Source organism: Aplidium turbinatum, chromosome 5 (assembly GCF_918807975.1).
Source record: "Aplidium turbinatum chromosome 5, kaAplTurb1.1, whole genome shotgun sequence".
In the NCBI taxonomy this organism is placed as follows: domain Eukaryota; kingdom Metazoa; phylum Chordata; class Ascidiacea; order Aplousobranchia; family Polyclinidae; genus Aplidium; species Aplidium turbinatum.
The window spans coordinates 27,126,946-27,142,350 of NC_137476.1; the positions used below are offsets into that span (position 1 = coordinate 27,126,946).

At 35.6% G+C, this 15,405-nt stretch overlaps 1 protein-coding gene across 1 annotated transcript in view; it reads left to right on the plus strand.

The window, feature by feature from the left end:
* Window positions 1-6,030: 6,030 nt before the first annotated feature.
* Window positions 6,031-15,405, plus strand: part of LOC145771084 (sodium channel protein 1 brain-like) — a 33,776-nt gene continuing 24,401 nt past the window's right edge. Inside the window, exons 1-7 of the mRNA XM_082582825.1 lie at window positions 6,031-6,242; window positions 9,737-9,912; window positions 12,760-12,887; window positions 13,516-13,596; window positions 13,914-14,042; window positions 14,399-14,487; window positions 15,031-15,225. Of these exons, the coding sequence (XP_082438951.1) occupies window positions 6,089-6,242; window positions 9,737-9,912; window positions 12,760-12,887; window positions 13,516-13,596; window positions 13,914-14,042; window positions 14,399-14,487; window positions 15,031-15,225 (952 nt within the window). The 5' untranslated portion in view covers window positions 6,031-6,088. The remainder of the gene's footprint in view (window positions 6,243-9,736; window positions 9,913-12,759; window positions 12,888-13,515; window positions 13,597-13,913; window positions 14,043-14,398; window positions 14,488-15,030; window positions 15,226-15,405) is intronic.

The following is a 15,405-nucleotide window of genomic DNA, read 5'->3' on the forward strand; positions in this document are numbered from 1 at the left end:
GAACATTTATTCACTTTTTATTCCCTTTCATACCTGGGCCTGTTTGGATGAGCACAAAGTTGATATTCAGGCAGGAATTGCAGAAAGACAAACGCGAAGCTTTAGGGATTTTGATTTTTGACACTTTTGACAAAGAGTCTTTTTGCTAAAACTTAGGTGATGTAGAGCGACAACCGACAACAAACAAATCATAGCATTACTTTCAACTGTCTATTTTTAAATTGAATGAGTGTTACAACGTTTTGCTGTCGTCAGCTTGCCTTGATCAAGACCCTATAATAACACAAATACGCAAACGATTAAGCTCAAAAATTCGATTAGCAAAGATTGACGTTTCCTCACTTGCAGTAAACACTTGGATCTAACTCAGACAGCAATTCAACCGCTTTTTACACTGATTCAACGTCTGCAGACGTTGAGTCAATGTCAAAAGCTGTTGTCTGTAAAGCTAGTAGGTGCCCTATTGCATGTATCTCCCGAGAGCGATGTATGCCAACGTGATTGCTTTCACAAGGTCTTTCGCAAAAGTTGATTTAAGTATCTTTCGATTTTGTGCTTGATCACAGCGCAAATGATGTTTTTCATTTTGTGACAATGTTTTGCAACGTCATATCAACTTGTTTGCTTCGACTTTTCTCAAAATTTTATGATCGACAGAATTCTTCCCTGAAGCAACAAAGCAAAGTTAATGTGCTTGCTACTGCGGCCATGTTGGAGAGCATCCATTATCACAGCTGTTGCCAATTTGTTTTGGCACGCTTAACAACAGCGACGTTTGCAAACGTTGATTTAACGACGTAGAATTTTACGTGTGAATTTGAGTACAAAGCTCTAGTCTAGAATATGGTTGAAAAACAGATAACTTGAAAATCAAATGAAAGGCAATAAGTTACTTCGTTGTCATGAAAAAAAAAATAGTTTGAGTAGAAATCGCCATGTTAATTGAAGTCTAAACCAGTGGTTCTCAACAGTGGTCCGTGGACCCCACGGAGTACGCGAAGCGATTTCATGGGGTCTGTGAAAGTTTCCGAGTTTGCAGTTACGAAATTGTAAAATTGGTTGTGCTTTATTTGTGTATTACAGTGATTCCCAAAATATACGTCGCAACGCACTGCGGTGTGTCGTTTGAAATTTCAAAGGGTGTACACTGTACAAAGGCTTGGTTTCCTAACTAAAAAAACACATATTTGAGTTACATTTTTTAATAAGGCGATATTGGCTATGTATTCAATTGTTCAACCTAATTCTTTCGAGACAGCAGATTGTTGATCAATATTTAACTTACAAATGCAAACGTTAGTCAGCAGTCTATTAGCACTTACAGTTTTGCCATGACTGTGGTTATAACGATTTAATATTGATTAATAATGAAAAAAGGGAGAAATTATTTTCTCTTTGCAACGGTCGCAAAGTTTTATTAATTTTGAATAAAATTGATAGAAAACGTTAAATCAGAATATAGAATTATAGATTACTGGTTTTTGATCCTTGTGTGCCAACAAAGACAGTAGCTCAAAACATAGCTTTGTCAATGTCTTCAATCGTCATAAGTGCGTCTCGAGCGAATTCTTCTAAGTGTTTCGCTTCGAAACTTATGAAACATTTGATTCCACTAGGAGACGCAATATACCAAAACTTCCGACAAATTTTTAAGGGTCTGCGACTGCTTCGAAGGCACCTAAAGGGGTCCGCCAAGACAAAAGCGTTGAGAACCACTGGTCTAAACATTTGCTTGTGGTTGAGGTTGATTTGTTTCAGCGTAAACTTCTGGCAGCACTTTCCTCTGTGCCAGAGGTTTTTTACTTGGAATATCTTCACATCCTGGTTAAATTACTATTTATCAATCGCACATGTTTTTTGAAGCAGGGAAGACGGACTGTTGCTAAAAAGCTTGTCTGTCAAGTTAAAGTTAAAAAAAATTGCCTCCTTTACCTCCCCTGACTACACCCCTGGTCAAAATAGTTTGATATTGTTAAATCAATGGAAACGAAAATGCATGAGAGTCCAGGCCTGGAATAGCTAGGGTGATTGAAAATGATCCATCGAGACAATGTCTAACAACGACAATTTTAACTTTGAAAGGTAGGCTACTACTTTGACTGTTTTAGTTTTAACTGTAGGTTTATTCATCGCAGCCAGCAACAAACCTCACTTGTTGATTTAATTGTTTGGTAGAGATCGTAAAGTGGCTTTTAATTTGGAGGCGTCCCCAAAGAGGGTTTTAACGATTTTTCAGGGGGGGCACGAGCTTTACAACGACATTAAATCTTAAATTGATTTCAATGTTCCGTCTTATCTATACGATATATTGCCTAAAACAATGAAAACTATTAATACTACAAAAAGTGCTCAATGCCAAGCAAAAAGTCAAAGCAGAGCGAATTAAATCAAATATAGTTATTACTATCTGAAGCCTTTACAAATTGTTTCACCTAACGGATCATCAGAAGGTCTTATTCAAATAGAATCTCTTATTCTTATAAGGTCTTATTCAAATAGAATCGATATATTGCCTATATGTTTTCCCACTCATTGTTACGTCAAAACTTTTTGAAGAAGACCAATTTTCGTGGGAGCTGAGAATCAATAGCAGGGTCATTTTCAGATGGAGCTTTTGTTGTGCTTGGTCCACAATCTGGCTTTGTTATAAGTGACAACACATTTAGCGTTAGTACTCATTGCATTATTTATTGCAAAGCCGTAGCGTCCAGAACTTTGTCTTCCGTGAAGCAATAAAGACTGTTCTGAACTTAATTATCGAGGTGGCTTTACAAAAGCTGGTGTCCTTAGCAATCGTTGTTGCAAGGTTTATCTTTTTAATGTTCTGCGCCAATTATCTTCTTAATTACCCACTTGTGTCAACTATATAACAGTATCTTGGAATGCTAACAGAGTTCGGCTTGTGATCATGGCATGCGATCAAACCATGCGATCATTGCTAAAGGCAGGTGTGGTAGAAAAAAAAGTTGGGAACCACTGATTTAGGATATCAATATCATGCTTTGTTGTCGTGACCATTAGCTGCAGTAAATTGTATTGTGAAGTCGCATTTTTATGTGAAATTGTCTTCATAAAAAAAACTTGACTTTATACCTTAACTACATAGTAGATCGGCTCAAATAAATTTTGAATAACTTTATTAAAAGTGTTATAAATAATTAAATATTGCAAGACAAACTAGCTGCTGCAAAATTGCAGAAGAACTTTCCTAAACGCGCAGTTTCTACATAAACTCAACGTTTTTGTGCAAGATTTGAGCAATAACCTGGACCTTATGAAGATCATAAGAGGTCTAATTGCTATTTTTGAATTGGCAGCTTAAGTTGGTGCCTGGCAACCCTTTTTTCAGACAAGAAAAACTTTTAACCTTTCAACTGCACACCTTAGCTAGAAATGTAAAGGGAATGCAAAACACACTATTGTTTATTCAATCAGATATTTAGGCCTGCGCTTCTTTTGATGAGCACAAACACAAATCCAACCTAATGAAAATCATAGTGATCCAAACTGAAGTTTATCGAAAAGGGAAATAAGAGAAACTGCAAATTGCATCTTTGCGTTGCATTTTATTTTGCAACACAGCATTGTGGTTTCCAGCCAGTAAACCACTTCATTTTTGCATTGATTCAACGTTGCAGACGTTCAATCATTATGAAAGAGAGTTGATTTGCTGGCTGAGTTGAAACACTGACTGTCCGGCATTGTAGTAGCAGGACTGTGTGAGATCAAGTTGAGATCACTGCAACGTTTAGAGATATTCTGTGTTTTATTTCAGACAGTATTTTAGCTATCCGTGTAAGAGAAAATTGAAGTGTTGAATGTTTTGCTGCGTTTACCGTTTGATACAAGTCGCAGGCTAATCCTCTACAAGCATAAATTTTTCCAGGCTGGAATTTAGACATGCAAGAGTTTTGTCAAAGTTGGCCCATTTGAGCATACTAATTCGGCAACTGAATGATTAGAACAAAGAACTTTTCACTTGGAAGACAACATCCTGCTATTTCAGGTTTTTCCAAAAGCCTTCAATAAGTTTTCATCCTTGGGAGAAGAGAATGCTGTTACTTGAATAAAGACCTTTGCAGAGTCGAAAGAAGTAAAAGCAACCTTTTTAAATGAAAAATGACTCCCGATCCCATCCGTTATTGTGGACTAGAAAATTAGACAATAAAACACATCCTTTCCAACTTCCTCCTTAGCCTTTCCTATTACGAGAAAGACCTAAAAATGTTACAAACAATGCTTTTATCTGGTTTGGACACTGACGTCCTTGTTTCGTATAAGAAGTTGTTGTTTTTTCGACTACATTTCATCGGGGTCAAGTGTCCGGTTACTCCTCGAGCCGCCATTTGATGGTAGAGTCCTTCAACATTGACTGACCAACCGCCCTTGGTGGAGTAAAAATTGGGGAGTGGTAGAGTATATGGTCTGCTGTCTGTTCCTTTGCACCACAGTTGCATGCCGCAGATGCTGATAGGCCCCACCTGTGCACCAAGGATCCGAAGCACCCAACGCCCGTACGAAGGCGATTTAGCCGCACCCAGGCAGGTCGGATGAGATTCTTTCCTGGAGGCATGGGTCCAGCGTCGGGGAGAAAGGAGTGGAGTCTGGAAGTGTTGTGTCCACTATTCTTTCCAGGTGTTTTGATCCAAGATAAAGCACTGGTGTTATGCTCCAGTACGGATTGGGCTTGAGCAACAAAGGGGCTTCTTGATTTGAGGCGTTTCTTTGTCGCCGGTCTGGTGAAGCGCATGTGGTGGCTCTAGTGACCGGCGAGCCAAGGAGAATGTGGCAGCTCTGCGGTGTAGCTCGGCTGGGGCGATACCTGCTATTCTAGGCGTGACAAACTGTAAATGAACATGCTAAAATAGAGATATTTTCTTGGCATGTTGATCTGATAACTGGATCTGTTGATTTATTATGCAATTCAAATTTCAACTTAAATCAACGTGATTATACCTTCCACTGCATGGGATAGTTTCTACAACTAATTGCAAGCTTTCGGATACACGGAATTAAGAAAAGTGAAGAGTTGAAGAAATTTTTATCATAAATATATTTTGTTTCTTGCTACCAAGGCCCAAAGCCACTAAATGGTTGCTCTTAAAAATTTGTTCCGAACAATGTGAAGATCGGAATGCTAATAAATAAATGATCAAGGTTGAACAGCAAATAAAGGAGAGCGTAGTGCTTACATGCAAATAAATTTCGTTCGTAGTTCGTGCAGCATTAGACAGTGCAATCCGAAAGGGCTTGTATTGAGAATTTTCTGTGCTTTTTTAAATAAATTTACAATCGTTTACTTTCACATAACGGCTTTTGAAGAGAAATGCTTGGATGTTTAGTTTTTCATAATTAATCAATGAGTTGAAGAGGATACAGTTGCTGGCTTGAGCCATGAGCAACTGGGTCGCAGCATAGCCCACGAACTTCCCCATGACTGAATGCAACAAATAAGAACTGTTATCAAACAAATATGACTAAAGTTTAAAAAAAAAAGCTGAAAGTTAACGACCAGATGGTATGATTGGGTAAACTAGCCTACTCTTGTTACATCTTTTCTGTGGCAAAGGCAGAAGCCATTTAAAACAAAATTTAGTTCACGATTTCCACAAGATATTTGCATCTTTATTAGACCACCTCATAGAATTGTATTCAAAATTTAGTTGTTCATAATTAACTTAGCTTAAGCTATTTGGTTTAGTAGTTTACACTTAAATTATTATTTAGCTCAATTTCGCTGGGTTAGACATTTCAGTTTTAAATTTAAATTACCGAACTGTTGAAGACGTACTATAGGGTTTAGACGAATCTGAAAACTGTCATAGACTTTATAGCCTACATTGCAGGGTTTGTATTGGTAGTTTTGTCAAATATAGGTAAAGTATAACTGCGATTTTGTTATTTTATTTATCAGCTTTATTGCAAAAGTTAGGAAGATAGTCTGAAGTAAGGCCTACTTGATTGTCGTCAAATTATTGAGGTTTCATGGTTTCTTTGCAAAGACAAATGGAAAAATTAACAAGAGAAATTTTTGCCTTTTCCTGCAGTTGAACAAGGAATATCAAATTGGATATAACTTTCAAACACAATGTCATGCTCTGAAGAAATAAGCACAATAGATGAAGAGGGGTATAGGCCTTTCACGAAGCAAACCTTCAGTGCTTTGCGGAAACGAAAGGCTCAATTAAAAAGGGACAAAGGGACAGAAAAAACGTCAGCGGCCAAACAATGCATTTTCAAAGGTAGGCAAATGAATAATTCATTTTATAATTTGTTTCTCGTTATTTTATTGGCGCAACTTTTCAGTAGTATCTGTAAGGATCATACTACGAAATTATTGTTTTTTTTATTATATAGCTGTTTAAAAATTACGCTGCTTAAGTCTTTGATAAAAGCTGTTTCTGTATTTATCTTGTTTTATGTATGAACCGTGCATAAGATGCAGCAAGGATAAAAAAGTCTTTTTCAGACTTTTGTTTTGTTTTTCTATAAATCTTTTTGCAATATTTTCCTTTTTTGCAAAATTTGTTTTGTTTTTATGTTGCAGCAAAAGCGAGCAAAAGGTTCTCATTCGATGACCCGGAATTATTAAAACTTATGTTGATAGAATGTGTGTCTTTGAACTGGCTGTGAATGTTCATCATAGGTTTTTTCATATAAAAGCCTTGATTTTGGAACCAATCGTATTTTACGTTAAGGAGACAAGATTGTGAAAACTTGCAGTCAAATTTCTTTATTAGGCTTCGAAGAAAGACGACATCATTTGTTGTGATGAAAGAAAAGCAGTTTTGTTTAGTTTTCTGCTCAAAAGAAACCCAAAAAGCATTAAAATTTTTAAAGACAAAAAGCTTTTTGGCTACATTTCGAAATAAATGACCTTGTACCTTGCAATTGGAAGAACAACCAAATATCACACATGCCAAAGTTCCAAACAAACACATGTAAAAAAAACTTAAAAAACAAACATCCCAGATAGCTAAATTCGTCATTTTTACATTGATGCAACGTCTGCAGACTTTAAATCAATGTAAAATGACAGATTTTGCTGTCTGGGATCCTAAAAAAAGATTTTTTCGTTTGTTTAAAAATCCCTTTTCCTGGTTTCATTTTGAATTAATTATTATCTATCTTGTTGAGAATTTCCTTTTATTTCGGTCAGAATATTGTCACATCCTGACTAAGATTTGTACTGTAATCAGTTTGCTTGCAATTCTTCCATACATAACTTTTCTATTATTTAATAATTAGATATTTAAATCATGGACTGTAATTATAGTAGCTGTTAGCTTCAATTAACAGATTGACCAGCTGAAGAAATTCTAGCGATTCATGTTGACTCAACGTCGTTAAACGTTGTTGGAAGGGTGTTTGCTATGTTTTTTCTGTCATTGGTGAACAAAGAAATTGCAAGAAATTGTTTTAAAACAATCGTCTGGAGACGTTGAATCAATGTAAAAACGATTAATTTGCTGTCTGGGATTTCACTAAGCAACTGGGGCAAACACATGCCTTGCAAGAGTTTGAGTTTTTAGGCCATAGCCCTAAGAAGGGCGTAGGCATTTCTGGAACAGCGTACTGTTCGTTATAATTAAAGAGATTAAGGACTTTTGTCGAAAGGGCGCCACTATGCAATCGATGGCACGCCTGTCTTGCCAAAGACACAGCCACATGCTCTTGAGCGGTGTCGAACCGGCGGCTTTTCGGACGTCGAACCAGGTTTCTCATCACTCAGTTATGCAGCGAACGAGTGCAGTGGGTACACACTTTTGCAAGCAGCAAGAAGGAAACGGTTTATTTAGGGGAATGTTATGGTAACGTAAAAATTTAAGCTTATTTGCTCCCAAGGGGACAGCATGGTCAAAGAATTTGCATTGCTTGGCAATTGTACAGGACTCCATCAATGTTTTTCATGAAAATATTAATGCATAATAATGTAAAAGAAATCGATAAATGCAAGTAACTTGACATCCTCGCTTTTGCGTAATAACTTTTTACTGTGAACTTTTTAACGTTTGAACTACATCTTGTCAAACTTTTTGTCTAGCGATGAGAGAGCATGCCCAATGTTAAGAAGAACTGATACTGACTCCCAGCATAACCAGGTCAATGTGGCATGCTGGAAGGAGGCCATGATTGGCTTCTTCGATTCTTGTCCAATTTGTCAACCCTCCGACTTAACCTTAAATACAAAAAAACAATAAACTGTCATAATTCTTGTGATTTGGATTGGTTTCCTTTTTTCTAACCATTTTTTTTATACAACATTGAGGTTTATGTTTGGTTGTTGCTTGATAGTTTGAAAGAATTCTTTTTTGGTGTCATATGGCTCATACCGTCAAGTTTGTATCTCAATAAACAAAGCTGTCACGATGTTTTTTTGTGGGACATTACAAACCTTTATTGTAATATCTTCTGCCATATTTGACCAGACTCATGGCTGCAAAATATGCGTTCGTAGGCTATACCTTTACATTTCTGATGCTATGCTGCACACAGTATAAAAGTGAAACTGCTGAACGTGGTTGCAAATGTGTGTGAGTGTATGAAACGCAATAGCCTACTAGTTGGACAATGCTGCATCGGGTTGGATGAAAGAGTGTTTTAAAAATTGGTTTCACTTTGCCTTTTTGAGAGTGATTTTTATCCCCTGTGTCAATAGGAAAGCTTAATCCACACCACGTGTTCAAGCTGCACCAGATGATCTCGCGGTATCGAATTTCTTTTCAAATTTGATTAAACTAAACATGACGTAATTTGATAGTGAATATTTCTAAAAACACAAAATCGATTGCTGTTTGTTGTCAAAACGAATTATTATTGTTGCAACACGTTGAATTAAGCGCAAAGTTATATGACTTTTTTTTGCAAAGGAAAAGCCGGTTGCGTTTTCAATGTCAAGCAATTTCGAATATGCAGCAATGTGAGCAATTAGGCATTTGAACGTTAACAAATCATTTCACAAATTTGCAATGCTATATGTATAATCGTATATGCTCATTTTAATTGCGTGTGGTGTTTGGCTACAAATTGTAAATTACTTTTAAAATCTCAACCATAACTAACTTTTGAAATTAACTTTTTCTTTCAATGCAAAGAGATTAAAATAACCTCTCGTATCAAGAATATTGCAACCGTGCCATATTTTAAACTGATGTTTTGTTTTGGTATCAAGCACGTTGCTATGTTTGGCATATATTGTTTTTCGTTGTGATGGTCAGAAGTAAAAAACAAACTAAGCTGAGCCATTAACTTACACGAAAATTCAAGATAAGTGGTTAAAAACAGTCATTAACTAAACTAAAAGGGACTGTTTGTGTTGCTGTGGCTGCATAGCCGAGTAGTGAGAGCCATGGTTCGATGTTCGAAAGGCCGCCGGTTCGACACCGCTCAAGAGCATGTGGCTGTGTCTTTGGCAAAACACATAAAGGCATGCCATCGATTGCGGAGTGACGCCCCTTCGACTATAGCCTTCGATTTCTCTCATGGTTTCGAGCAGTAAGCTGTTCTAGAGAGAAATGCCTACGCTCTTCTTAGATCTGCGGCTTGCTGAACTGAACTGATGTTGCGGAAGAGTAACAATCAATAAAATTAAAAGGGCTCAACATAAAGAAATCTGAAGCCAAATAGACATAATTGATTGCAACTACAATATGATACATTTGAAACTTTTCAATTAATAAATGCATGCATCTCGTTCGTGGTGTTAGCAATGATGTTTCATCGTTTGATTTTTCAGCGATTAACAAGTTTTGGATACCACCGGGAGTTGAGGATGAAGAGTTTGCGTCTATTCCCGATCCATCCTTGGAGGACGGACAGGAATTGCCCCAATATTATGGAAAATTTCCCAAGGAAATGAACTACCAAATCTTAGAAGATATTGACCTGTTTTACAAGCAGCGTGGTCATGAGGTAAATTACAAAGAAAATATATTAGTTCAATGACATCTCGGCTTATACAGAGCAGGATATTTGTTAAAAATACTTTACACTTTATAGGCCTACCATTGTTTTAAAATTAACATTATTTGGAGTTTTATTTCAAGTGTGTTATTGCAAGCGTGTGGCAGAAAGAGACGTTTCATCTAACTGATGTGATGTCCTTTGAAAAGAACACATTGTTGCTAAAGCTAAAGAAGTGGTTTGTTTGGCATGAATTAGTAAATAACACCTGTCCCATGTCATATGCGTATTTGCAAGCTATGTTTCTTGTATGAAGAACTCATAACGGCATTTATGAAGCGTGAAAGGGTTAGCAGTTAGGGAGAAATGACATTATCAAAGCATTTTTTTTTCACCTTGTTTTGATCTTCGCGAAAGAGATGACATCATTTTTGTCCCTGATGTATTCATCGGTATCGTCCAAGTTGAGTTAGAGGAAGTTAGCCTTGTTATAATTATAATCAACTTAAATCCGTGGAGAGATCTTTTTAAAAATCACAATGCTTACATCTTAAAGATTCTATAATTTGCATGCGGTGCAACAACAAAGAAACGCAGAAACAAAATTATGCATTTTGAAATGAACCTCAGATGACATCCATGTCTTGATCATGGTCAAATGAATTAGATTTAAATGATTGTAAGTGCAGCAAGCTAACCCAATGCTTCCTAACCGAGGTCACGCAAAGCTTATGTGGTATATTCTTTTATTATTGTTATTTTTTATTTTTGGTGAAAATCTTTATAAATTTGAGATTTGCTATCTAGCATCACTACAGCTAGCCTGTGCTGATCTGTGTAATAAAAAGAAGAAACAGATCAAAAGTTTTATCCTTAAAACGCGAATACAAAAGTGTTTTAAATTATGACTTGATTTCATCAAAGATATCATGATTAATCAACAGAAATACAGTAGTTTAATAATTTATCCAGAGAAAAAACGATTTTAATAAACCTTATAGGCTACAATACTCATTCGTGCTAATCAGCCGAAACTCAAAAACGTTAGATCAATGTTTCAGAATTTTTAACACAACCGGTTTTATTTTTAGTTAGATTCACTTTTTGCCAAAACATTGGTCCTTAGTTTTTAATTGTATGAAGGCTTTGTTACGAAATAAAACAGATCATCGCCAGCATCATTATCGTCATTTAAATGCGGTTTAGTCCCCAATAGTGGGAATGGCCGATTCTTTCCTTGCAGTGATTGCCTTCACTCCTATTCTTCATGACAAACTGAAAACAACAGAACATGAGCATCATGTTAATGAGAACATCAATGCTGGTGATTTCATCAATGACGCTGATGATTTTAATGTAGATTTTCTGCAATTTAAACTTCAGACAATAAAACAAATATCTTTTAAAGATATCAACATCAAAAGGAGAGTTTAACCCCCCTCCTTCACTTAGCATCACTCCTTCTACATCGCTGACTGAAGCGACATCAGCTGCGATTGAAAATAAGAAAACTGTGAACACCTGGTCTAGGTTCATTTGAAATTTTAATAAAAACTCTCATGGCATATTCTCAAAAGATCGACAAGCATCATTGCGGAAGTGTTAGAATTCATGAGGGTTGAGAATGTGTTCAATTCAATAAAGACCGAATAGTTTTGCATACCAAAATGCAGTCAATTGGTAATTATAGCTAGATTTTATAAATCTTGCATTAGATCATGATTTTCACAACCTTATTCAAAAAAAGTTGGTTATCTGTATATGTTTTACTGAGATGCATTAATTTTTAAACATAATTGAAGTTATGAAATCACTTAAGTGCTTTGTGAATTAATTTGGGTTAAGCCTAAACATTTTCTGAAAGCAGTTTTAATTATTTTTAGCATTACATAATTATAGACATGATCGGTGCAATTAAGTTGATATTTTACATTACACTCTCGATTTCAATGCGTTTATCGGTTGATTTATGCAAGATTATCGTATATCCGTTTTTTCTTCCAATGCATTGTGATTCATCGCACACAAGCACAATCCTTTTCCTAAAGCACTCTTGAATAATACTTGAAACAATAATTTGCTGCTAATACTTTTACTTCAATATGTATACTTTAGTAGCCTGTGTAAAACGTACTTTTTCTTTCATGGTCACTTTGGTAAATAAACCTTCCTTTAAGTCTTTCTTTGATTGGTTGTTGGGCTGGTTATCTTAAACTGGCCTTGGATACTTTATTCTTTAATTTCATTTTTTTTCTTTTTAACCACCAAAGTGAATAATAAATACATGCCATGATATAGAATAATTAACATGGAATTTTTATGTAATTTAAAATATTGACCCGTTTTTGAAACATTGCAGTCGCATATCTCTGAAACAATGTGAGAAATATCTAATTTTTTTTCATATGAATGAGTGAAAGAAATTTTAACATATGCGCTTGAAACGATTAATTTAGATTTATAATGATTTAATCGTGTTTGTGTTTAAGAAAAATTTTGTTCTTATGATATTAAACTAAGATAATATCAGAAGTAGGCCTAAAATACAGGCAATACCGATTTGTGCCTTTAAAATTGTTTTCCTTAAGAAGCAGTTTAATGATGCCTAGAAGTTAAAAAATTTAAAGAATAACAAAGCGTACTAACAAACATTCCTTGTGATGTAGTGTTGCCCAATGTAGACTACTTGAAAAGTTGTTTCAAAGTCTAACGATCTGTTTCAATGTGACGTTTGATCGATTTTTTTATATTTGATTTTACGAGCAACTTGAAGGCAATCTTAAACTTGAACCTGTAAATAAATAATCACGTCGAAATTGTTTTATATTGATTTTCTTCTTTTGTGTTCATTTTCAGACATTTTGTGTTGTATCGCGAAAGTTCGGCAAGAACTATTTGTACAGATTCAGCGCAACAAACGGATTCTTTGTCTTTTCTCCGTTTCTTCCTCTCCGACAGTGGGCCATTCGTACAATACTTCATCCGTATCCTTACTCGTGAAAATAATTTTACTAACTTTAAAATGTTACTTTTCTCTTGTAACTTATTGACCTGTTATTCCATGCAAAACGCTGGTGGTACCTAACGTTTTTACTGCATGGTTCATTTTACTATTGAGTTTACTGAACAGCCTACGAGACTCTAACAACCTACAATTTAAAATAAATCTTATGATAGTACGTACTGTAGATGTAATAACTTTAATGCCAATATTGAATTGTTAAGAACCATATCCGACCCCCTGATCTCTCGATGGGCACTGGGCAGTTGGGCATCCTTGCCTAGCGTTATGGAAGCACGACAAAAGAATCAGTCGCCCTACATAATGAAAGCATTGTCTGCAGTTTTAGGTTAAATTTTACTAGATGTGTGTTTAAACTATAGGTATGTGGAACAAATAGAAGTACTGCATTGATTCATTTGAATCCGATTTGTGGTTCAGAGTGATTAATGTTCTATAAAACCATGCTATAAACAATGTCACCAATATAATCAGTTTTTTATTTAGTTGGTAAGTTTGTTTAAAAAAACTATCTCGAAAATTTACCACAACATAAGTTACAATGTATAAGCCATGTCATGTTGTTCACTTCCTTAGCACTTTTCGTGTAGCGCGTTTGATGCAATCGTCATGGCCATTATTCTTGTAAATTGTGTTTTTCTTGCTCTGGACACCGAAATTGAAAACGCCGAGTAAGTACATAATTAACTGCACCTATCATAGGTCAAGATAAGTCGTTGACAGCTGTTACCATACTTTCATTTTTTAGGTTAAATTTGTCAATCAGACAGATTGACGCAAAATCGAGAAACGTTTTATGATTTTCTTAGATCAAATGTTGACAGAAACATGCATTTTTAATAGTTCTATCTTACTTTTTAACGTCATAACAATTCCCTCTTCCATCGTATTCTTATAATTTTCTTATCTACATTTCTTTTGCAGTTAATCTTGTACAAAATAGAAGATATTGTAAAAGGTTTTTCAATTTACACATTGATGGTCTCAGGTACGTTTTCACCGGACTCTACACGATCGAGATGGTGATCAAGATGCTGGCCAGAGGATTCATACTCAACCCATTCACTTACCTCCGAGATCCTTGGAATTGGTTGGATTTCGTGGTGGTAGTGCTTGCGTAAGTGGACATCAATGATTTCGTTTTACGTAGCTTTGTTTTTAAAAAAAGTAGAGGGTATGACACTAAATTGACAAATTCAAGTTTATTATCGAGCTTTTGCCACACAAGTATGCTGACTACATCGGTACATATTTTTCAGCAAATAGGTCATATAATAAAATGCTCTTGAATGATTAAAATAGAAGTCTGCTGGAAAAAAATAGTTTACGTTTTTGAAGCAGTCTTTTTTAAATGATCAGATTTGGTGTAAAATTACGTTTCAACACCAATCAGTAAAGCTTTTGTATACAATGATGCAATGTTTCAATAAAGTAAAGCAATTAAATTAACCACTTTAAATACTTTTTTGCTAGATATGCAGCATTTTTTGGAACAGCAAATGTATCGAGTTTACGCACATTTCGTGTGTTCAGAGCGTTCAAGTCTGTTTCAATCGTGCCAGGTTTGCAAACAAACAATTTTTTTTGTTTTTTTTACAACTGAAAATTAGCTCTGGTTGTCTCAGTAAAATTTTACAAACGTAGTTTTAAACTAACTTTTAAAGCCTACTGCATTCATGGTTTCTTTACTTTCTATTGGAATAAGATATCGAGAAAGCTATCTTTCTTTAGTGAAAACTTTGTTTAAATAAGTAAAAATTTTGTATTTCTGTTCAATCCCGCGATGGTTGAACAAAGGCTGGATGCGTTATCATCTCTCGTATTATTGCATTTAATTCTTTCCCATCCAGCACAATTTTATAAAAAAAATAATGTTTACTTTATACTAAGGTTTTGGCACTAATGAAAGTAGGCAGTTCATTTCTATGTCCACCTCTCCTGCAGCGCTACGTCTATCTAAATTTGTAAACCTTGGGTAGACGTAAGCGGTGTTATTCAACAGCCAGCAGGAGTTGAACCAGGATCATATGATTGGCAAACGAGCGCCTTCTTCGCTCATCCAAGCTATATTTTACTCGTTAACTTCATCATTGTCATCTTTGCAGGATTGAAAACCATCGTAAACGCTCTTTTCCACTCCATGAAACCCCTCGCAGAAGTTATGTTGATCATGATCTTTCTTTTAATTGTTGTGGCTCTTATAGCTCTTCAAGCTTACATGGGAGTCCTCAAAAGGAGGTGTGTCCTTGTACCTCCAGGAGGAATAAACAACATCACCATCGAATACGCCCAAAATTCTTGTATGTTAAGTTAACTTAATCATACTGTAGGCTTATCCAAAGTAAGTGCAAGCATGGAAGTAGACATTCTGGAATAAACTTACATCATTTGAGTATCTTTAATCAAGTCAGTTAAGTGTTTTTATTAGCGTTACAACAAAAAGGATATATGTCAACAGAACCATAGCCATAATTTGGGGG